We start from the raw sequence: 25,541 nt of genomic DNA, 5'->3' as shown, positions 1-25,541 counted from the left end.
ACCTATATTTACTTTTACCTGATTCATTCCTTCCTTCTACAAAGGATTTGAGATGATAGCTTATCAGAACATAATTCATTATATATGTATAAAATATAAATCAAAAAAGAAAACAATTTAAATATGTCAACCAGGTAAGGTCCAAATCAGTCCTTATGGCTGCACTTCTAAATTTATTCTCTGAGTTTCAAGTAGTCAAGGTAAAAAGACAAGTGACCATTAAATAATTCTTACTAGAGTAAAGGAGAAAACACATCCCAGAGAAAACAAGAATTGATAATAGATGGCATAGCTTCTGGATGATGAGTATAGGCAGATATTTTAAAAAGAATAAAGATTATACAAGAGAAATAGTGTTAAGGAAAAGATAAAAAATTGTATGTACATTCTAACTGCAGTGATATAAAAACACAGTATATATGGAAAAAAAGACTAGAAGGTCATACACAACCTTCTCCCCCACAATACTGATTTGTTTGACTGCAGTGACCATATTATATTCTTCTGTACTACAAACATAGTCTTCTCTACCAAGCTAAATGCTAGGCATACAGTAGTATAATATTTTTAAATATATTGAAATTTCTTTATTTACCTGACTCATTTAAGATAATATTTGGCTTACAAGATAGAAATACTCAATATACAACAAAAGAACTAATGAATATAAAGTATTTTTGTGACAAAGAACCCATTACTGCCACATCATGAATAGCAAGGTTGATTATAGACTCCTTCTATAGTTGTCAAGAACCAATAAGCCTTTCTCACCCCACAATTTTGTTTTTCTCACTCCATGTATGTTTCAGATTCCTCCTTAAGGCTCACAAGATGTTAACTACAAAGAAGTATTATTGTTACTCCCAGACAAGAAATCATATAAACAGCATTTTTAAAAATCTTTCATTCATGTTGGAAAAACCAAAAACATATCCTACATAGTTCAAATTTTGAAAAGAGAGCAACTAGAAAATCTCCAAAATCAAACATGACCACAAAACTGTTAACAAAATGTTTATAGACTCAACTTCTCAATATTGTGAAATCATACCACAACCTGATGATTCCAAACTATGTCCTTCATTCAGTTCCTATTTCTTGACGTTTTCTTGCTTCTCAAATACCAAGTAACTACAACCAAAATTTCCCCTTTTAACATAGGAAGTCATCTTCAAAGCAGAACTTGGACTTTTACTGTGGCTACTTTTTAAAGAGGGTATGTGCCCTAAAACATACATCAATTAGAATTGACAGTCTTTAAAATTAAAGACTCTAACATACAAATATAAACATGGAAATTGGACAAGACACTGTTATCACACTGCACGCAAAAAATGGCACTAAACAGAAAAAATTGCACCCATCCTTCCTCTACTATCATTATCAGTAAATTCTATGGCCTTAAAGAAGTGTTTATTTAAAAACAGATGTCAGGAACACTAAAAAACATTCAAAACATTTTAAGAGTTTAAGACAATGAAAATAAAAACAGATGTCACGTTACAGTAACTTTAACAAAAAAACACGATATACTTTTAAAAAACTGATAGAACTAAAATTAAATAGTCCAGATATTCTGTTGCTTATCATATAAAAAAGAATTCACATACTCTGACATACACCTATTTACATTTGTTTTCATCTTTTAAAAAACATATTCCCAGTCCTGGTTTCCCAAAAGGATAAGGCATTGGTGATACTTAAAGATTACCTTCTACCTCTACTTTTTTTAAAAATAAGGAGCTTTGTTCTCCAAATAAATAAATAAAAATAAAATAAAAAAATAAAAATAAGGAGCTTTGTCTAATATTAAGAGATTTGAGGGAGGGAAAACTAAGAAAGTAAAATGAAAAATATAGTCAAACATTTCTCCCACACACACATTTTTTTCAGATATTTAAATGTGGTAAAATGAAGACGTGGAAGAAAATTTTAAGATACTGTTAGATTTCATATTATACCCAGTTAAGGCTTAAAGAAAAACAGAAGGAAGAGAGAGGAAAGCAATTAGATGGAAGAGAGAAAAAGATTCCAAGGTATCAAAGGAAAAGGGAGTAAGATTCCAAAGCATTAGTAAAAGAAGACTCACTACAGTCTCAGCTCATAGACCAAGAGATTTGGTGTTACGAGTTTTGTGCATCTGAATGGTCAATTTTGATTAACCAGTTTTAAGTTGGGTTTTTTTTTTAAAGATTTTATTTATTTATTTGACAGAGAGACAGCGAGAGGGAACACAAGCAGGGGGAGGGTCAGAGGGAGAAGCAGATTCCCCACTGAGCAGGGAGCCCGATGCAGGGCTCGATCCCAGGACCCTGGGATCATGACCTGAGCCGAAGGCAGACGCTTAACCAACTGAGCCACCCAGGCACCCCAGTTTTAAGTTTTTTAACGATTATTTAGACACCAAGATTTATTTCAAAATGGGATGGCAAACTCCCAGGAGGAGAAATTCTTGGTGGGATATTGTATTAATGACAAAAATAAAGTTTTCAGATTAAATTTAGCTCAAAGACCATATCTACTTGAAGAATTTCCTCATCCTTTGCCTAGAGAATTAGAAATCATTTTTAAATGATACCTTATTTTTAAAAATTACTTTAAATTAAGATGGAAAACACTAGTAATCAGTACTTCTGAGAGAGAAATGAAAGGATAGATACCACAGAGCATAACAATTCCAAAAAGCTGGATATGACTCACTAGTCTGGGTAACAAATCTTAATTAAAAGCCTACTTTATTTTGTTTACATTTACAAGAAAGGAACAGGAAACAGATTTTTTAAATTTTAGTAATAAAAGGGATAAAGTGTATGTGAAAAAAATTAGTAAATCATTCCATTTAGTGACCTTTGTGAAAAAAGCAGCAGTTATCAAGATTTTATTTATTTCTTTGGTTGGTTGTTTACAGAGACAGCATGAGCAAGGGGAGGGGCAGAAGGAGATAGGGAATCTCAAGCAGACTCCACGCTGAGTGTGGAGCCCAACTTGGGCTCCTGGGTGGTTTAGTCAGTTAAGTATCTGCCTTTGGCTCAGGTCATGATCCTGGAGTCCCAGGATCGAGCCCTGCATGGGGCTCCCTGCTCAGCAGGAAGTCCGCTTCTCCCTCTGCCCCTCATCCGGCTCGTGTTCTCTCTCACTCTTTCTCTCTCTCAAATAAGTAAAATCTTAAAAAAAAAAAAAAAAAAAAGTCAGACGCTTAGCCAACTGAGCCACCCAAGATGCCCTAGAAGTATCTCCTTTGAATGTCAGAAAGATGGTTTCAGGTAATTCGTCCTATAATATCTCCCTTATCATTGAAACAGATTACTTAATGTATAAAAGGATTCTAGAAAAGAAGTTCCTTTCTAAGTTAAAAGAAAATGTCCTTATCCAAAAGTTGGTTCTCTTCAGGAATCAAGAGGAAAATACAATAAAGTAAAACAATGAGGTTGGTTCTGTCAACTGTGTCTTTATAGTGTCTGGTTCTAAAATACTATAAAATCTCTGATATGAAAACACAATCAAGTTGGAATTAAAATATTACCTCCAATAGCTATTTTTCTTCTTCTTTGAATAGAGAATGCTCAACTCTTGAAATGTACCAAAAGCTAGCAACTGCCACAAGACTGTTTCTCTAGATGAGTGGTACTCATAGCAATGTGACTCTAGTAATATATTTGTTAGTGTAATGTATTTGTTAGTGCTTGCACTGTGGAGTCCATCATCCAGCTCTCTAAGACCTTAAATTTCTATAGTAAAATCACAGAAGTTATTTGATATATTCAACGTGAACAAAGGAAGGCTAGAGCACTCTAGGTATCTACAAGCCTAAATGTTCAAAGACGTGATACATGGCTCATTTTGTCTCACTGTAGTTGGCTTCTGTTACCAAACATCCACTGGCTCCCTTCCATGACATCTGCTTAAAGCCATGTGAGTTTTCCTTGAATTCGATAATGCTTGAACTCCGGATTCCCAATGATTCGAGGTTTAGCTCTATTAGGCCATTCCAAAGTACTAGAGGGGGGCAGTCAATTATCACACACTCCAAGCCTGGTAATGAATGAAGGTTATCCACCATGAATTCCTATCTTTAACAGCAGGTGTCACTATGTAGCCTTAATGGTTGATGTAGGAAGACTGCTGGTCCTCATCTTGTGCTCCCAAGATTCTGAAAGTTTACAGTGCCAAGAGGGAAAACTGAAGAGCTCTCTGCCTGCCCAAATCAAACATGAAAACAGGCCCTAAAGTTTCTCCCCATTTCTTTTTCTAATTTTGACTTAATTAGGTCCAATTCATTAGCCAAAAAGAGAAATCATCCTTGGAGCTTGAAACAATAGTTATTTTTAAATCAAGAATAAGATGAAATTATATTAAAAATGAAATAATTCTGAAAAATGATATTTTGTTCCCCTACACTCCCTCAGTCTTCCACTAAAAAAGAACGAAAAAGAGAATTCAGTAATTTTTTCTTCTTTAGTAAACTCTGTGCCCAAGGTAGGGCTGAACTCACAAACCCGAGATCAAGAGTCACATCCTCTACCAACTGAGCCAGTCAGGTGTCCCTAGAATTCAGTAATATTTTTATACATACTTCAGAGCTAGCATTTTTGTCACATTTGTAAATTTCAAAACAATACAGAAAGCTATGGAACTCAGTGTAGTGGATCAAAATCAGAAGAAATGATCCACATGCACACACCCCAGAATCCTGCATAATGGATATAGCATAATGTTAACTACAAAAGCTGAGAGCTAAACTGAAGAAGAGCCTCTTTTTTTTTTTTTTAAGATTTATTTATTTCTTTGCCCAAGACACACACATACACACACACACACACACACAGAGGGAGAGAACAAGCAGGGGGAGGGAGATGCAGGCTCCGTGCTAAGCAAGGAGCCCGACACAGGACTCAATCCCAGGACCCCGAGACCACGACCCAAGCCAAAGGCAGATGCCAAACCGAATGAGCCACCCAGGCGTCCCTGAAGAAGAGAGTCTTAAAGGTATCTTTGATTTAGTTATTTCTGCAGACATCAGAACCACATGAAAATTTGAACAAAAAAGAACTGAACCTAGCTTCCAGGTCTCACTCTTCAGCCTGGGATGATGACAATTCCAAGCATATATTTGGAAGCCCAGTCAAATGTCAAAATGAGTCACTGTGCTATTAGAGCCCACTCTTTAATGTGTACTTATGACAAGAAGTAGTTTTACTTACTCTGGTCAGCATAGTTTTTTGCTTTGAGTTCAAGTTGCCTTGTTTGAGATTCTAAAGATTCCACTCGGGTCTGTAAATCCTTTTTTTCCTGTTCTTGAGAGTCTTCAAATTCAATGAATTTCTAATAGAAAAGAAAAGCATTATTTTCATTAGAAAAAAGAAACTTTTTTAACATTATCAACTCCTGTGTTTCCTGGTATCAAGAATGACAATTAGGCATTAACTACTCAGAAAGATCTAAGAATCAGCAACTTACGTTGATTTTTTAGTTTCTCTATAAAACCTTCCAAATCTAGAAGGAAAAACATGACCAAATAGTTTATGAAGTGTTTCCACTTCATATAATAGGCATTCCAAAGAAAATACATTCATCCTACTCCAAATATATGAATCCTTTAACTAGCATATTTGCATATTCATCTGAGTTGAAGACACAGTTTTTTACATAATGCAGAACATGTACAACAAATGAAGAACAAAAGAAGGATGACATGTCAATAAATATCTGTTCAACAATTATTTGGTTAATAAAAAGTCTTTTAGATTACCTGAACTATGGAGTTTAAATTCCTGAGAAAAAGAGCACTTACTAGAAATAACTCCACCAAATTCAATTTACTAAAACTGTTATTGTCAAGAAGATTATTATTAAATCTAATCACTAAGTCTCAGTCCTCATCTTAATTGTTCTATCAGCATCATCCGACATCTGATCACTCACTCCTTAAAATATATATTTTTTTTAATTTCACTTCCAGGACTTTGTTTTCCTTCTACGTTACTGGCTGCTTCTTGGTCTTCTTTGTTGGTTCTTCCTCTTCTCCCCAGTTTCTTAACATTCACAAGCTCAGTCCTTGGACAACTTCTCTTCATTGTTTACTTTTTTTTTTTTAAAGATTTTATTTATTTATTTGACAGAGAGAGCACAAGTAGGCAGAGCGGCAGAAAGAGGGAGAGGGAGAAGCAGGCCCTCCACGGAGCAGGGAGCCGGACGCGGGGCTCGATCCCAGGATCCTGGGATCATGACCTGAGCCGAAGGCAGACGCTTAAGGACCGAGCCACCCAGGCGCCCCTTCATTGTTTACTCTTATTCCCTGATGATCTTATCCAGTTTCATGGCTTTAAATACTAACTATATGCTGACAACCTACAAATTTCTAGTCCAGTCTCGAGCCTAGACCTGAATTAAACATTTGTATGTCCAACTGCCTACTGGACAACTCTGCTGATATGAATGTCTAATAAGCATCTTAACCTTCACATGTCAAAGTTTGCTCCTCCTGATCTTACCTCGCTCATTTAATTACCGTGGCCACTTGCTCAGGCTCAAACCTTGAGTCAGCTTTGATTCTTCTCTTTCTCTAACACCTCATATCTAATCTATTAGCAAATCTACCTTCAGATCCATCCATTTTTCCATTATCTCCACCACCATCCTGGCCTGTGCCAACATTATCTACTGCCTGGATTAATGGAACAACAGCCTCCTAACTAATCTCCTTACTTCTACCCTTGCCCCTACAGTGCATTCTCAATACAGTAGTTAGAGTGACCCTTTAAATAGTCAGATGGGGCACCTGGTTGGCTCAGTCAATAGAGCAAGCGACTCTTGATCTCGGGATCATGAGTTCAAGCCCGATGTTGGGTGTAGAGATTACTTAAATAAACACTAAAAAAAAATAAGTCAGATCAATTCACTCCGCTGCTCAAAATCCTCTGATTGCAGGATGCCTGGGTGGCTCAGTTGGTTAAGCGTCTGCCTTCGGCTCGGGTCATGATCCTGGAGATGGAATCCCGCATCGGACTCCCTGCTCGGTGGGAGGCCTGCTTCTTCCTCTCTCACTCCCCCTGCTTGTGTTCCCTCTCTCGCTGTGTCTCTCTCTGTCAAATAAATAAATAAAATCTTAAAAAAAAAGAAACTGAAAGCATCCTAATATAGTCATCTACTTTTCCTTAAGAGCCATTTGGTTTCCTTATATTATTAGATAATGTTCTTATCTTTTCAAGATTGAAACCTACAACCTCTGAAACATTGGTTCTTAATCATTCAGGGGTCCACAGACCCATTTGGTAATTTGATATATCCATGAACCATGTTTCCCCAGAAAAAATGCCCTCACCCAACCCGAATTCTGCCTATTTTTCTCAGGGACTCAGAGATCACTTAAGTCCTTCCACAAACTCCACATTTAGCACCCCTATGCCCTATACTTTTCTATGCAAATATTCCATATTTGGGAAGCTTCTGGGAGGCATCAAACAGCCACTGTTTACTTTTCCAGAATACTAATCTAAAGATAACTGTAAGTAGGAGTAAAGGTTATAGTAAATACAAGAAAAGAGGCAAACTGGGGGCGACTGGCTGGCTCAGTAGGTAGAGCATGTGACTCTTGATCTCAGGGTCGGGAGTTCAAAAAACGGGTTGGGGGGGGCGCACCTGGGTGGCTTCTCCCTCTCCCTCTGTCCCTTCTCCCCGCTCATGCACTCTCTCTCTCAAATAAATAAAATCTTTAAAAAAAATTTTCTAAAAACAGGCAAACTTGATAAATCATCCATTCATTCATCCATCCATTCAAAAAATGTCTACTATTTACTATGAACCGGGCACATGAAACGTGACTATGAATATCACATTATCTCTGCCTTCCAAAGGTGCTCACTGGCTACAAACTGAATGCAAGCAGGAAATACAAAGGTTATGCTGAGGGCTGCCTCAGTGGCACAGTCAGCTGAACGGCCAGCTCTAGGTTTTGGCTCAGGTCGCGATCTCAAGGTCATGAGATCTAGCCCAGCGTGGGGCTCCAAGCTCAGTGCAGAGTCTGCCTGGGACTCTCAGCCCCTCCCCGCTGCACTCTCGTACTCTCTTCTCTAAAATAAATAAATCTTAAAAAAAAATAAAAGTTATGTTGAACAGAAAAGCAGCAGCTATATAACAGGATGTTGGTGATGAACTCTGAGTAAATTACTTCAACATTTTGCCAGGACTATAAGAAAAGACTAAGAATCAATAAGAAAACGTAATTATTTTTTGGCCTGCTTTAAAAATGCTCCCTTGGCTAAATGAACTGCTCTATCTGGGTTAAGTAACAAGAAATTTTAGGCTTCTTTTGTGCAATGGATAAAATGCTGTTTTAAAGAACATATAGCAGGGAGGGGGGTGGGAGGATGGGTTAGCCTGGTGATGGGTATTAAAGAGGGCACGTTCTGCATGGAGCACTGGGTGTTATGCACAAAGAATGAATCACGGAACACTACATCTAAAACTAATGATGTAGGGGCGCCTGGGTGGCTCAGTCGTTAAGCGTCTGCCTTCGGCTCAGGTCATGATTCCAGGGTCCTGGGATCGAGCCTCGCATCGGGCTCCCTGCTCGGCGGGAAGCCTGCTTCTCCCTCTCCCACTCCCCCTCTCTCGCTGTCTCTCTCTCTCTGTCAAATAAATAAATAAAATCTTTAAATAAATAAATAAATAATAAAACTAATGATGTAATGTATGGTGATTAACATAACAATAAAAAATTTAAAAAAATAAAGAACATACAGCAGATGTTTACCAACTAATACTTAAAATGATGTACTATTAAACTTCTAACAAAAACTTTACCACTAACAGATTGGTGGTTGCCAGGGGCATGGGGTGGGGATAGGGGAAAATGGTAAAAGTGGCCAAATGACACAAACTTCAGTTATGAGTAAGCTCTGGGGATATAATGTACAGCATGGTGACTACAGATAATACCACCGTACTATACATTTGCACGTTGCTAAAACAATAGATTTTTAAAATTTCTCACCACAAAAATAAAAATTGTAATTAGGTGACATGTTAACTAACCTTATTGTGGTAATCACTTTGCAATTATGTACATATATCAAATCATTACATGGTACACTTTAAACTTACACAATATTATATATCAATTATTTCTCAATAAAGCTGGAAAAAAAACAACCACCATTCTGCCTATTCAGAATTCCTGATAGAAGAAACATCATCATGAGCACACAGCTTCATGTCTGCTTTGTTTCTTAGCGACCCAGTTTGGCTACAGAAGGGCATGAATAATCCATAAGTTTAGCAGTCACTACACTGCTATCTGCTTACTTCATAGGCGAGCATCACATAGACCTACCTAGATGATTCATGCTTCAGAACTATTCACATTTTATAATGACTACTGAGACTTTATATCTCTATCACCTTAAGTAAATAGGGCAAAAGGTTTTTTCCCCCGCCAAATGACGTGACAGTTCTTGGACTGACAGGGCTATTTATCTGCAAATGGAAATCTCTTGTTTCTACAGTTTCCCTTCACAGTAAGGGACTGGCAATAATGAAAATATTCCAAATGCCAGGCCTTTCCTTCAAGCAAACTAAAATAGATAAACATAGAGACTCCAAAAGGAACTGCCATCTCTCATAATGGTGTATTTTTTTTTCCTTTCTTATTCTAAACAGTGGATCTTAAATTAAACTTTAGAATCATGAACTCCTTTGAGAATCTTATGAAAATAGATCCTTTCCTCAGGAAGATAAATATATGAAACACAAAACTATGCATTCAAATTCACTGCATCTTCAAGGTCTATAAGAAATCAAGAATGATTTCCTCCCATTTATAAAAATAGTAAATGTTGATTTCTTTTAAAATAATCTTTTAAAATTCTCTCTGTTCCGAAAATCCCAATTTTAAATGTGTATTACATCTTGGTTTGGAAATGTACAGCTGCCACCCTCATTTAAAATGTTAATGACTATTACACAACAAAAATAAATACTCCTCAGTTCTGATAAGGCATGTTAACAGATCATAAAAGGGCACTGAAAGCTAGTAGGATAAACACATCTGAAGAGCCTTAAGAGTAATCAAGAAAGAGTAACAAATGACTGAAATTTTCTAAATTGTTACCCCCCAAAAAGATCTGTCAAATAACCTAGTTTTGTGTCATTGTTTTGTGAAATATCCTTGATAATATAAATAACCTTGGGAATAGAAGTTGCTATAGGACACAGTAGCTCAGGAAACACAACACTGATAAATACAAAAAACTTCAGAAAATGGCCTAGCTCTATATGGCACGTAACAATGGAAACGTAGGAAACACTGATATAAGAACTTAAGAAAAAGAAAATTGGAATAGAAATAAAGAATATGGTGGGGCGCCTGGGTGGCTCAGTCGTTCAGCATCTGCCTTTGGCTCAGGTCATGATCCCAGGGTCCTGGGATCGAGCCCCGCATCGGGCTCCCTGCTCAGCGGGAAGCCTTCTTCCCCGCCTCCCCACTACCCCCGCTTGTGTTCCCTCTCTCGCTGTGTCTCTCTCTGTCAAATAAATAAATAAAATCTTAAAAAAAAAAGAAAGAAAGAAAGAAAGAAGGTGGCATGAAATTCAATTAAATGCCAAAAGAGGGCTTGGCAGAAAAAGGTTTAGATTCCTGGTCCTCATAGAAAAGTTGTTTTTTCTCAGTGGGGGTTGGGGACAGAGTATAAGGGAGGTAATGAGAACGGTTTCTTTTTTCTATACCCAACCTTCTCACACTACAGAGAAAATAATTAGGGAATAGCTGGCATGGGTTATTCTTTTTAGAAGCTTTCCACTTCTCTTCCCTGCTCAGAGATCCTTGGTGGGTTAGTAGCACATCTGAGTACTGCTGAACCTCATTACTAGTTTTGTATACTATAAACATGACTGGCTCTGGTTTTAAAGTCTTCTTGGGGCACCTGGGTGGCTCAGTTGGTTAAGGGTCCAATTCCTGATTTATGAGCTCAGGGTCCTGGGCTCCACAATCAGCAGGGAGTATGCTTGAGATTCTCTTCCTCTACCCCTCCCCCATCCCGAATGCTCACACACACTCTCTCTAGCTCTCTAAAATCAATAAATAAATCTTAAAAAAAAAAAAGAAAGAAAGAAAGATGTCTACTTTCTACTCCACCAATTTCAACTTAACACACACACTAATTGAAATAACATAAAAATAGGAACATATCCCATTCTGTCACTTTTTTTTTTTTTAAGATTTTTTTTATTTATTTATTTGAGAGAGAGAGACTGAGAGAGCATGGGGGGGGGGAGGGTCTGAGGGAGAAGCAGACTCCCTGCCGAGCAGGGAGCCCGATGCGGGACTCGATCCCGGGACTCCAGGATCATGACCTGAGCCAAAGGCAGTCGCTTAACCAACTGAGCCACCCAGGCGCCCCCATTCTGTCACTTTTTAATCAAAGAAAAAAAGGCCTCCTGGGTGGCTCAATCTTTTAAGTGTCTGCCTTCTGCTCAGGTCATGATCTTGGAGTCCTGGAATCAAGCCCCTCATCAGGCTCCACACTCAGCGGACAGTCTGCTTCTCCCTCTCCCTTTCCCTAATCCTTCCGCCTGTTCTCTCTCTCTCTCTCAAATAAATAAATAAATAAATCTATCTTTAAAAAAAAAGGAAAAAAGTCACAATTAAATATAGCCACACACCTATTTATAATGACTATTCTCCAGATCTCAGCAGGAGTACAGAATAAGCAATTGGCAGTAAAAAGATATTTATTACAACTACTAAGTAATGTTATTTACTCTTAAATAACATACTAAATATAAAACTAAAACTCTTTATCTACCCATCCAATCCAGGCAGTTACTTCATGACAGCCATCAAGGAAAAGGAGTAAACAGTTAACAATATAATATGCTAAATACTATAATGGAAGCAAGCATAAGGAGCAATAGAAACATAGAGAATTAAATGACTAAATCTGCTTTTATTTGTTTATTAAGATTTTATTTATTTGAGAGAGACATAAAGCTGGGGGAGGGAGAGGGGGAGAAGCAGACTTCCTGCTGAGCAGGGAGCCCGATGTGGGGCTCGATCCCAGGACCCTGGGATCATGACCTGAGCCAAAGGCAGATGCTTAATCAACTGAGCCGCTCAGGCAAATCTAGCTTTAAAAAGAAAAGCCCAGGGACACCTGGGTGGCTGAGTTGGTTAAGCGTCTGCCTTCAGCTCAGGTTATCATCTCAGGGTCCTGGGATCAAGTCCTGCATTGGGCTCTTTGCTCAGCAGGGAGTCCACTTCTCCCTCTCTCACTCCCCCTGCTGGTGTTCCTGCTCTTGCTATCTCTCTCTGTCAAATTAATAAGTAAAATCTAAAAAAAAAAAAAGACAATATTGGGGCACCTGGGTGGCTCAGTCTGTTAAGTGGCTGCCTTCAGCTCAGGTCACGATCCCAGAGTCCTGGGATCAAGCCCCAAATGGGGTTCCCTGCTCAGCGGAGAGCTGCTTCTCCCTCTCCCTCTGCGTGCCGCTCTGCCTACTTGTGCTATCTCTGTCAAACAAATAAATAAAATCTTTTTAAAAAAAGCCCAAAGTCAAAATGTTTCTGTGAACACATTTCAGGAGTTCAACTTTATAAAAATTATAAATAAACCTGTTAAATTTTTCTAGACAATGCCAGCATTTGGATTTTTTTTTTTTAAAGATTTTATTTATTTATTTGAGAGGGAAAGAGAGTGAGGGAGAGCACGAGAGCAGCAGAGGGAGAAGCAGACTCCCTGGCAGAGCAGGGAGCCCGATGCGGGGCTCGATCCAGGGACCCTGGGATCATGACCCGAGCTGAAGGCAGACGCTTAACCAACTGAGCCACCCAGGCGCCCCGCATTTGGATATTTTTAAAACAAGTAAATTTCTTATTGACAGCACTATACATTTCCAAGTTGTCCTACATCTAAGTACATGTTTTTAATGTTGTCTGTCTTCTGTGCTGTTCCTGTAAGTTTGCTATTAAAATACAATAAACTAGGAGCTCCAGAGTGATTCAGTTGGTTGAGTGACCAACTCTTGATTTCAGCCGGGGTCTTGATCTCAGGGTGGTGAGTTCAAGCCCCACATTGGGCTCCATGCTGGCCTTGGAGCCTACTTAAAAAATAATAATAATAATACATTAAACCATTAAAAGAGAAAGAGAGAGCAGCCCAGGGGCACCTAGGTGGCTCAGTTGGTAAAGTATGTAACTCTTGATGGGGGACTTCTTGATGGGACGGTGAGTTCAAGCCCCAGGTTGAGTGTAGAGCTTACATTAATTAAAGAAAAAGAGAAAAAAGGCCTGAATTTCAGCTGACTCTGAAAGAAACAGTTTATCTGAGGAAGTGGGGTAAAGACATTCCAGACAGAGGTAACAGCACATGCAAAGGCAGGCATAAAGACCATGGCATGTGCAGCAAAATACAATTTAGGGTTGAAATTTGAGTAGCTGATGTAAAGAATAAACCATTAGCCAAAGAGTAAGTTGAGAATCTCTCCTCTGATTCACAAATTGACTTTGTGGGCAAGTAAGATTCCATTCATCCATTCATCCATCCATCCATCTATCCATCCATCCATCCTCTCAACACACAGCTTGAGTCCTTATTGTTCTAAGTATCCTAAGATGCCAGGAAGGTTACAAGACAGCCCTGGTTCCTATGTTCCATTGTTTGAAATTTAGCAAAAGAAAACAGGCATTAAACATAGGTGACTAACAAAAGATGAATTTCTGAAGATCTCACATAATTCAATAGTCACCTAATTTGAGGCTGATGATGATAAGAGATGGCTGGTGTTTCTGTTACTACCCAAGTGACACCAATATGGGATGTAACAGCACAACCTTGGTTTACAATTCAGTCTCAGGCTTCTATATGGCATGATTCTTGGAAGACTTTCTACAATAAGGAGTTAACATTTCAAAATCCAAATATGAAATGAGACTTTTAAAAAATCACATAGTTTGGGGTGCCTGGGTGGCTCAGTCAGTTAAGCGTCTGCCTTCGGCTCAGGTCATGATCCCAGGGCTCCTTGCTCAGTGGGGAGACTGTTTCTCTCTCTCTGCCTGCCACTCCCCCTGCTTCTGCTTTCTCTCTCCCTCTGTCAAATAAATAAATAAAATCTTAAGGAGAAAAAAAAAGGAAAGTGAGAGAGAATGGCCAGAGATGAGGCTGGAAAATCAAGGACCAAATCGCACAGGGTCTTGCAGGATACTAGATCGTATCAGGGATGCTGAACTTCACTCACACTTTGGAAAGCTCAGTCTGAAACCAAATGGGAAATGCAATGGAGGGGGCTGGGGAAGTCTGAGTGTGTAAAGGGAGACCAGAGGTCACCACAGTAGTCCAAATGACAGAGGATTATAAGCAGTGTCAGTGAGAATGGAGAGGAGGATGAATTCAAGAGAATTTGTTGGAGGTAAAATACACAGAATTGGTGACTGAATGAATGTAAGGGAGAAGACAGAAGAAGGAAAAATCAGGAAAAAGGATAGATTTCTAGTTTAACCAATGGCGGATGGTGATAATTGCTTATCTGGGATAAACAAAGGGGGTAGGTATCTACAACAGCAAAATTATGGAAATAGCCCAAGTGTTCACTGATTGATGAATGGATAAAGAAGATGTGTTTTATATATATATAATGGAACCCAATCTTAACGTTAATGCCTTGCTAGAGGCAAAAACAACCTTAGCTTGATAATAGCTAGGCATCCAGGATCCTGTAAGTCTTCTCTGACTTAGGAAAATCCTTTTGGAAACTTCCTTTTGTCTTCACCTCCCCCAATTCCTAAGTATATGATCAACTGCTCTTCACAATCCCAGTGCGGCATTGTTTGCCCACGAGTCCTATCCCCGTACTATAATAAAACCACCTTTCTCCACCGAAAATGTTTCAAGAATTCTTTCTTTGCTGAACCCCACTTCAAATCACATCAGGGGGATGGGTGAAATAGATGATGGGGATTAAGGAGTACACTTGTGATGAGTACCAGGTGATGTATGGAAGTGCTCAGTCCCTATATTGTACACCTGAAACTAATATAACACTGTATATTAACTAACTGGAATTTAAATAAAAACTTAAAAAAAAAAGGAGGTAGCTATGAGTAATAGAATTTATTTTTAATATCAAGGGGAGCTACCTGTGAGGTATGCACCTGCACACACAGGATATTTATTTCTAAATAAATTATCTCATTATTTGGGGTGTAACTGGCACAACCCAACTGCAGGTTAACAATGTGGATTCAAGTATTTAGAAAATGTATGAAAAGTATTATTTTTTCATACATTCCTTAAGGACTTTGATATAAAACATTACAGGTAGCATGATCATAAAAAACTGGAGGAATAAAGAAAAGATTTGGAGGCACATATTAAAATAATAGCAAGGGGCGCCTAGGTAGCTTAGTTAAGCATCTGCCTTTCGCCTAGGTCATGATCCCAGAGTACAGGGATCGAGCCCTGCATCTGAGCCCTGCATCCGCCAGATGCCTGCCAGATGCCTGCTCAACGGGAAGTTTGCTTCTCCCTCTCCCACTCCCCCTGCTTGTGTTCCTGCTCTTGCTATCTCTCTTTCTGTCAAATCTTTAAAAAAATTAAAAAAACAAAAGTTCCCAACCCAATTAAAATTCCTTTTATCACCAAAATTTGCATATAATGCATTATTTTTATGCAAAGGAAATAAGGCTTGAGGCATTACCCTAGCCAGAAACATTTTGAAGGAGGGGGGAAAAAAGTATATGAAAGCTCATAAGAAGTCTATGGGCAATCATAACTGATTAAATGTGCCTTAACTTCTTTTTAGTGGCAAACTTTATCAAGTTGGTCACCCTCCACTACATTTGGCAAATGCTGGGGGGGTTAGGGCAATATCAAAATCAAGGCAGTACTCCCGAAACCAATATTACACTATACGTTAACTAATTAGAATTTAAACAAAAACTTGAGGGGCGCCTGGGTGGCTCAGTTGGTTAAGCATCTGCCTTTGGCTCAGGTCATGTTCCCAGGTCCTGGGATTGAGCCCCTCATGAAACTCCCTGCTTAGCAGGGGGTCTGCTTCTCCCTCTCCCTCTCAGTCCCTCTGCTTGTACTCTCTCTGTCAAATAAATAAGTAAAATCTTTTTTTTTTTAAGATTTTATTTATTTATTTGAGAGAGAGAGAATGAGAGAGAGCACATGAGAGGGGGGAGGGTCAGAGGGAGAAGCAGACTCCCTGCAGAGCAGGGAGCCCGATGCGGGACTCGATCCAGGGACTCCAGGATCATGACCTGAGCCGAAGGCAGTCGCTTAACCAACTGAGCCACCCAGGCGCCCAATAAGTAAAATCTTTAAATAAAAACTTGAAACAATGACAACAACAACAAAAATCAAGGCAGGAGAGCAGCAGTTTTTCAAATTCCAAGAGCATTCAACCCCTGGAAAATTCTGGTTACTCCCCTTCTGCATAGCAGTTTGTCAAATCTCTCAGGAATGTTGCTGTAGGGCACACATCTCCCCCAACCCTCTGTGTCTTTGTCTTTATGTCTTCTCTCTTACACATCTTTTTTAAAAAAGTGTTGGGTGGGAAGGGTAAGAGCCCATGCATGGGCTTTTTTAGCATGTATGATAAAAGATAAACCTCTCTTCACTAAATGCCCCTTTCCCCTCTCAATTACTAATCAGCCAACAACATTGACATAACTTCAGACAGTACTCTCCTGGGAGCAACTAGACACTGTTAAAAAAAAAAAAAGTCAGTAAACAATACAGACTTATGTCAGGATCTAAAAAGAATAAGCTTTGTGACGAAGCAAAATGGTTTCAAGTCCAGATGGCTTATAGGGGCTGTTTTGCCCCACTGTTCTGGAGAAAAACAAATGAATACTTTGAAAAGGCAAGCACCCGAAGTTTCAAAAAAAAAAAAGTCCCTAGAGACTGTTCCTAATTGGGAGTAAAGATGCAAGAGCCAAAAAAAGAAAAGCCCTTTATTAGTAACTTTGACTACAGTAGTTGTCTAAAAAATAATACCACCAAATAAAAGGTTGACAACTTATTAATGCTAAGTATCCCCACATTTACTCTGCAGAGTGGGAGAAGGAAAATATTGCATTACATTAGGTAATTATTATCAAATTCCATTTGATAATAATTAGTTCCATTAAATGTAATTGTTTTTCAATGTAGTATCTTTAAGAAATGAGAAACCATATATTTTTTAAAGTTTTTAATTTATTTAGCTAGCTAATCTCTATACCCACAGTGGGGCTCAAACTCACAAACCCAAAATCAAAAGTCACATGCTCTTCCAACTGAGCCAGCCAGGAACCCCAAGAGGATAGACCATATTAAACAATACCCAAAGGATATGATTTCCCCCTCCAATCCAAAATGTGGAAAATTTTCAAATACAAATGGTCCAGTTTCTTCAAAACTCATTAGCAAGGGGGAAAAAATGGAGAGCTGTTAGAGATTAAGAGAAATTTAAGAAACATTAGCCAATGTAAATATATGAACCATCTTATTTGATCCTGTTTAAGACAACCAACTAGGGGTGCCTGGCTGGCTCAGTCTCAGTAGGTAGAGCATGCAGCTCCTGATCTCGGGGGACGGGGGGAGGTCATGAGTTCAAGCCCCGTATTGGGCATAGAACTTACTGGGGGAAAAAAAAAAAGGTGGGGCATACAAGTGGCCCAGTTGGATGCACTAGTAAAAGTGAGTAACATCCCTAATACATCCCCAGTGCCATCCCAGAGGAGCCAGGTGGCCCTCCTGTCTACCCACACAGAAGACAAGAAATTTGTTTTCTGAATAGACTCAATAAGAGATTCTATTTTTTTTTAAGATTTAATTAATTCATTTGAGAGAGAGAGCAGGCGTGTGAGCACAAGTGCAGAGGGGAGGGGCAGAGGGAGAAGGAGAAGACACCCCACAGAGCAGGAACCCCAAGTAGGGGCTCAATCCCAGGGCCCGGAGATCATGACCTGAGCTGAAGGCAGATGCTTAACCATCTGAGCCACCCACCCAGGCACCCCTCAATAAGAGAGATTCTACACAAGGGAATACCCCTAAAAAATAGGTGCTAAATGAAAAGAAAAGAATTAAGTGAAAATCTATATACCAAGAAGCAACACTGATAGCCCCCTTTCCATTCTGGCCCTCACCCAGATTCTCATAATGACTAGGCTTATCTACCACTCCACTCCCCATGACATTATCTTTCCTTGGCAAAACTCAAATGCCTCTGAGCAAAAAGACCATGGGATACTGAAATCTGGGTTCCCAATTGGCAATAAACTGCTTCCAGGCACACAAAGCTTCTGGCCCTCCTTTTTTTAGTGCCTCATGCTTAAAACATGAAGGGATAATTACTGGTTATCAGGCACGTGAAGCTCCAACCTGAAAGAGACCAAAACTACCAGGAAGAAAATGGGACTCTGAGGAAACAGACAAAACAGGAACAAATGAAAACTATAATTAATATAGTCAAAGACCAAAGAAAAGTCATTACATCCATGAAATCGGAACAGTATGCTATTTTTAGAAAGAGATGGGGGTAGGGGAAGAGCAAGAAGGAAGAGGTCCTGGAAATTACAAAAGTATGAACTGAATAATATAGCACTTATCCTATCTTTCTTGCACAAACTATACCTTAGGGTAATCAAACAGTTGATGAGGGAGAGGTTCTCTTTTATAAGAAAATTAGGTAAAAAATGCTGAAGGAATAACTAAGTTACAATAGCACCATTTCTCAATCCTTAATGAAATAATAGGGAATATCCAGTCACCATTCAGATTTTCCTGGCTGTCTCATAAATGTTCATAGCCAAGATGCAAACAAAGTCCCTATGTTGCTTTTGGATGATACATCTCTTAGGTTTAATTTAAAGTACAGATTCCCATGTTATCTTCAGCAGCACATATACTAAAATAAGAACATACAGAGAAGATTAGCATGGCCTCAGCACAAGGATGACACACAAATTTGTGAAGCATTCCAAATTTTTATATTTACTGTACTGGAATTAAAATTTCTAAAAATAATTAAGTACAGGTTCCCCAGTCCTTTTCCCCCAATGGTCTGTTACAGCCGCTGATGATCATATAAGAGAATACTATAAAGCCATTGTAAAGAATAATTTAGATCTATCCAGACAGACACAGGTTGTTGCCAATTATGAGTAAATGAAACTGAACAGGCAATTCACAGAAAAGGCAAGCAGATCATCAATAAATATAAGAAAATATACTCAACCACAGTAGTGATCTGAGAAAAACAAATTTAAAGGTTGTTTCACAAATATCAGATTAGAAACTAAAGCCAAAAAGTCTGAGAGTGTCAAGTGTGGGCAAGATACAGGGAGGGGCGCCTGGGTGGCTCAGTTGGTTAAGCATCTGACTTCAGGTCATGATCTCAGGGTCCTGGGATTGAGCTCATGGGTCAGGCTCCTGCTCAGGGAAAAGTTTGCTTCTTCCTCTCCCTCTGCTACTGCCCCCTCTTCCCCCCTCCCCGGGGCGGGGGGGGAAGAGGGGGTAAGGCTCTTGCTCTCTAAAATAAATAAATAAATCTTTAAAAAAAAAAGTGAGGTTTCTCTAATAGGCAGGATTCTAGAAGTATTTCTATAATGCTTTGATTCTGTTTTGTTTATCACAAAGAGCATGTATTGCATCTATTAACAGGAAAAGTAAGTAAATAAAAACAAAAAAACCTTTAGACAAAATAGCCAAACAAGTACAACACATGTGAATTTTACTCACACACACAAAAAGAATTACTCATTGCCCAAACTGTCATCCATAACTGTATAAATGTAATTGAACATGACCATTTATTCCACATGAGCTACACTATTCTTGCACCTGTATATTTCATATTCCTTTTAGCCCTTGTGACGGACTACCACAGCACACAGAGAACATTCATTTTCTACTGTCTTACCCCAAGAAACAAGAACGAACCGAAACTCATTGGCCTATGACAGAGACTATCAAGCAGGAATTGATTACCATACTGATAAAACCAGAAACGGTATAGCACTCTAAAGTTTACCAGACCAGCCAAGTAATTCTTTACTGACTCACAGTTTTGTGCTTCTGTAGGTATGTGATCAATATTTTACATTTCTGAGTTAATTAATTTACACATCTTAAAACCTGACACTGTGACTTATTTCAACACTTGACTATTTTAAAAATATGTTTATATTACTAAGAAAATTCAGAAAATGTTATCCTGAAAAGAAGTCTATAGTATTGAAGAAAATCTAAAAATTATCTACAAAGAAAAAAACAGTGAGGGGCACCTGGGTGGCTCAGTAAATTAAACATCTGACTTAGGTCAGGTTATGATATCAGAGTCCTGGGACTGAACCCCACTGTTGGACTGCCCGCTCAGTGGGGAGTCTGATTCTCCCTCCCCTTCTCTCTCTGCCCCTCCCTCCATTCATGCTCTCTCTCTCTAGCTCTCTCTCAAATGAATAAATAAAATCTTAAAAAAAAAAAACACAACAACAGTGGATAATTTTTCTTTTCAGTTGTTTTCTGTGTCTTGTTTTTTAATGGTATTGGGAATTTTCAAACATGCATAATGGAGGAGAGAACAATATAATAAACCCCTATATACCATCACCTAATTTCAACAATTATCAGCACATGGCACATCCTGTTTTGTCTGTATTCTTCCTCTTTTCCCCCAACAAACCTCAGCATCATAAGATTTCACTACAAATACTTTAGTATGAATTAAAGATACATTTTATGGTTTTGATTGAAGATCATCAATGGCTTCCTGCTAGAACACAAGTGTAGACTTCTAAACTCTACCTTAGCCCATAAGGCCCAGTGAGTGAGCAGCTCCTCCATGATTCTCCTACCTCACCCCCTCCCTTTCCTCTACATTGGCTGACTCCTGATTTTAAATTGTTTCCTACCTCAGAGCCTCATTTCCTTTGTCTAGGACACTCTCCTTTGATGGTCTCTTCCTCATCCTTCATATCATAACTGAAATGTTATGTCCCCTGTGGCCTTCCCTAACCATCCTACCAAGGAGGGGATATGGTCATTATTTTAGCTTTTCACATATAGTTTTAATTTTAGGTGTACACATATGCCTTTTTTAAGAATTAATTTTATACTATTCAAACTTTAGTTATAAAATTAGACTTGTGTCTTGTTATTTCCAGATGTTACACACACACACACACACACACACACACAGAGACCTAAAAATATATCTGAACAGCACTGGCTTATCTAAATAGTTACAGAAAAAGCACTTGAAAAAATTCAGCATCTCTTCATAATGAAAACACTTTACAAACAAGGACTAGAAAGGAACTCCCTCAAAAAGCATCTACAAAACCCCACAACTACCTCATATTTCATGGGTAAAGACTGAATGCTTTCCCCATAAGATCAGAAACAAGACAAAAATTTTACTCTTGCCAGTTCTATTCCATATTGTACCAGGAGGTTCTAATTAGGGTATTTAGGCAGGAAAATTAAATAAAAGGCATCCAGATTGTAGAAACAGAAGTAAAACTACCTCTATTTGCAGATGACATGATAATGTATATTTAAAAATCTATTAGAATAAATAAGTTCAGCAGGATACAAGATCAATATACAAAAAATTAAGTGTCTTTCTAGGGGCACCTGGGTGGCTCAGTCGTTGAATGTCTGCCTTCAGCTCAGGTCATGATCCCGGGGTCCTGGGATCGAACCCTGCATCTGGCTCCCTGCTCAGTGGGAAGCCTGCTTCTCCGTCTCCCACTCTCCCTGCTTGTGTTCCCTCTCTCGCTGTGTCTCTCTCTGTCAAATAAATAAATAAAATCTTTAAAAAAAAAAAAGTGTATTTCTAAACATTTGCAATGATCAGAAAATTAAGGGGCTCCTGCTTTGCTCAGTCAGTAGACCATGCTACTCTTGATCTTGGGGTCATGAGTTCAAGCCCCACATTAGGGGTAGAGTTTACCTTAAGAATAATAATTAGGGGGAAAAAAGAATTAGGGGTACCTGGGTGGCTCAGTCGGTTAAGCATCCAACTCCTGATTTTGGCTCAGGTCATCATCTTGGGGCCCTGGGATTGAGCCCCATGTCAGGTTCCATGCTCCGAGGGGAGTCTGCTTCTCTCCTTCCTCTCCTCTGCCCCTCTCCTGGCTTGCACACTTGTGTACACATGCACTCTCTCTCTCTCAAATAAATAAATAAATCTTTTTTTTTTTTTAAAGAATAACTCGGGGTGGGCGCCTGGGTGGCTCGGTCGTTGAGCGTCTGCCTTCAGCTCAGGTCATGATCCCAGGGTCCTGGGATCGAGTCCCACATCGGGCTCCCTGCTCCGCGGGAAGCCTGCTTCTCCCTCTCCCACTCCCCCTGCTTGTGTTCCTGCTCTCACTATGTCTCTCTCTGTCAAATAAATAAATAAAATCTTTAAAAAAAAAAAGAATAACTCGGGTTGCCTGCTTGACTCAGTTGGTTAACTGTCTGCCTTGGGCTCAGGTGATGATCCTGGGGTCCTGGGATCAAGTCCCACGTCAGGCTCCCTGCTCAGCGTGGACTACGCTTCTGCCTCTCCCTCTGCCCCTCCCCCCGTTCATGGTCTCTCTCTCTCTCACATAAATAAAATCTTTTAAAAAAATTAAAAATTTAAAAATAAAAAAATAACTTTTTTTTGCAGTAAAGGAAACAAATCCATTTACAAAAGCATCAAAAAGAACTAAATGCCTAAAAGTAAATTTAACAAAAGAAATGCAAAACTTTTACTGGCAACAACAAAACATTGTTGAAAGAAACTAAAAAACTAAATAAATGGGGGGCGCCTGGGTGGCTCAGTTGGTTGCGCGACTGCCTTCGGCTCAGGTCATGGTCCTGGAGTCCCGGGATCGAGTCCCGCGTCGGGCTCCCTGCTCGGTGGGGGGTCTGCTTCTCCCTCTGACCTTCCTCCCTCTCATGCTCTCTGTCTCTCATTCTCTCTCTCTCAAATAAATAAATAAAATCTTTAAAAAAAAAACCAAAACACTAAATAAATGGAAAGCATCATGTTCATGGAACAGGAGACCTAATATTGGTAAGATGGCAATACTCTCCAAACTGATCTACAAATTAAACAAAATCCCTATGGAAACCCAAGAGAGCTTCTTTGCAGAAATTGACAAACTGATCCTAAAAATCATATGGAAATTCTAGGGACCCAGAATGACCAAAATAATCTTAAAAAAAGAGGAACAATAACAATAAAAAATTTAAAAAAAAAAGAAGAAGAACAAAGTTGGAGGACATATTCCTCAAATTCAAAACTTATTACAAAACAACAGTAATCACAACAGGGTAGTACTGGCTTAAGGATAGATATATAGATCAAAAGAATACAACTGAGAGTCCAGAAAGAAACCCTCAGATTTACAGTCAATTAAATTTGAACAAGGGTATCAAGATAATTCACTGGGAAAAGGATGGTCTCATCAGCAAATGCTACTGGGACAACTGGATATCCACATGCAAAGGAATTAATTTGGACTCCATATGTTAAAAACAACTCAAAATGGGTCAAACACCTAAATCTAAGACCTAAAACTGTAACACTCTGAGAAGAAATCGTAAGTGTAAAATTCTTGTAACATCGATCTAGGCATTGGTTACTTCTATATACACAAAGAGCACAGGCAATAAAAGAAACAAATAGATAAAACTGGACTTCAACAAAATTAAAAACTTCTGTGTTTCAAAGGACATTATCAAGAAAGTAAAAGGGGGGGGGGTGCCTGGGTGGCTCAGTCGTTAAGCCTCTGCCTTCAGTTCGGGTCATGGTCACGGGGTCCTGGGATCAAGCCCTGCATCAGGCTTCCTGCTCGGCGGGAAGCCTGCTGCTCCCTCTCCCTCTCCCCCTGCTTGTGTTCCCTCTCTGGCTGTGTCTCTGTCAAATAAATAAATAAAATCTTTAAAAAAAAAAAGAAAGTATAAAGGTGGGGGGACTTGGCTGATTCAGTCAGTAGAGCATATGTCTCTTGATTTTGGGGTCATGAGTTCAAGCCCCACACTGGGTGTAGAAACTACTTAAAAAAAAAAAAAAAAAAAAAAAAAGAACTTCAAAAAAAAAAGAAAGTAAAAAGACAACACACAGAATGGGAGAACATATTAGCAAGTCATATATCTGATAAGAGACTTGTATATACATATACAAGGGCAATACTTAAGGGTAAAAGAACTAAATGCCTAGAAGTAAATTTAACAAAAGAAATGCAAAACTTTTAGGGGCGCCTGGGTGGCTCATTTGTTAAGCGTCTGCCTTCGGCTCAGGTCATGGTCCCAGGGTCCTGGGATCGAGTCCCGCATCGGGCTCCCTGCTCGGCAGGAAGCCTGCTTCTCCCTCTCCCACTCCCCCTGCTTGTGTTCCCTCTCTCACTGTCTCTCTCTCTGTCAAATAAATAAAATCTTAAAAAAAAAAAAAAAGAAATGCAAAACTTTTACTCTGACAACAAAACATTGTTATACTAAATAAATGGAAAGCATCAGGTTCATGGATCAGGAGACCTACAAGGGAGTATACAAGGGGAGCCACCCAGGAGGCCCTACGCTATGTATATTTTACCACAATAAAAATTTTAAGAAATGGGGCGCCTGGGTGGCTCAGTCGTTAAGCATCTGCCTTCGGCTCAGGTCATGATTCCTGGGTCCTGGGATCGAGCCCCACATCGGGTTCCCTGCTCGGCAGGAAGCCTGCTTCTCCCTCTCCCACTCCCTCTGCTTGTGTTCCCTCTCTCGCTGTGTCTCTCTCTGTCAAATAAATAAATAAAATCTTTAAAAAAAAATTTTTTAAGGAAAAAAATATGTTGACAACTAAATAAAGTGCAATTTTCACAGGAATAAAAAATCAAGTTACCTGAATTAAAATAAATGCAGTCTGTGGGGAATGAAAATGTTCAAGGTCAACAATATTAATACTATCAGTTGACAGTATCACTAAGAAATGAAGTAGTCTTGGGGCTCCTGGGTGGCTCAGTTGGTTAGCGACTGCCTTCGGCTCAGGTCATGATCCTGGAGTCCCGGGATCGAGCCCCGCGTCGGGCTCCCTGCTCGGCGGGGAGTCTGCTTCTCCCTCTGACCCTCCTCCCTCTCATGCTCTGTCTCTCATTCTCTCTCTCTCAAATAAATAAATAAAATCTTTAAAAAAAAAAAAAAAAAAGAAATGAAGTAGTCTTCGTAACCATATTTTTAAAAAAATCTGAAGAACCAAAACATTTTTATCACATGTTTTAATTCAAAATGTTTCTAGAATTTCATACACACCTACCTCCTTAAAAGAGAGCATAACAAATAAAATGTAACCTCATGCTGGGAAGAAGCATCATTATGAATCACCGTGAGGCACAATTATAAGCCATACTGTATTACAGTATGTGATGCCTTCAAGAAATTTGAAAATACTGTCCCTTACTTTCTGACACCTGATTATCTATTAAACCTCAATTCTTGCCACTCCCCTATGTGGCAGAAGTACTAGTAAATTATGAAAGAACATATAGAAATTTAATATTTACTACTTAAATATAGGAAAAATAAATGTCATGTTTTTGTAGTTTT

At 39.0% G+C, this 25,541-nt stretch overlaps 1 protein-coding gene and 1 non-coding gene across 4 annotated transcripts in view; one reads left to right on the top strand and one right to left on the bottom strand.

Moving 5' to 3' along the window:
• SPAG9 (sperm associated antigen 9) overlaps positions 1-25,541 on the bottom strand; it is a 134,870-nt gene that overhangs the window by 95,029 nt on the left and 14,300 nt on the right. For all 3 annotated transcript variants that reach the window (XM_044921693.1, XM_021704324.2, XM_021704325.2), the window contains exon 2: positions 5,202-5,322. In XM_044921693.1, coding sequence (XP_044777628.1) covers positions 5,202-5,322 — 121 coding nt within the window. The remainder of the gene's footprint in view (positions 1-5,201; positions 5,323-25,541) is intronic.
• LOC123326834 lies at positions 18,867-18,970 on the top strand. Its single transcript, XR_006541365.1, has one exon. It is a non-coding gene; the product is annotated as a U6 spliceosomal RNA (small nuclear RNA).

This window comes from Neomonachus schauinslandi, chromosome 15 (assembly GCF_002201575.2).
Source record: "Neomonachus schauinslandi chromosome 15, ASM220157v2, whole genome shotgun sequence".
Taxonomy (NCBI): domain Eukaryota; kingdom Metazoa; phylum Chordata; class Mammalia; order Carnivora; family Phocidae; genus Neomonachus; species Neomonachus schauinslandi.
Note: the sequence above shows the minus strand (reverse complement) of the source record. Positions and strands in the feature narration are given on the sequence as shown.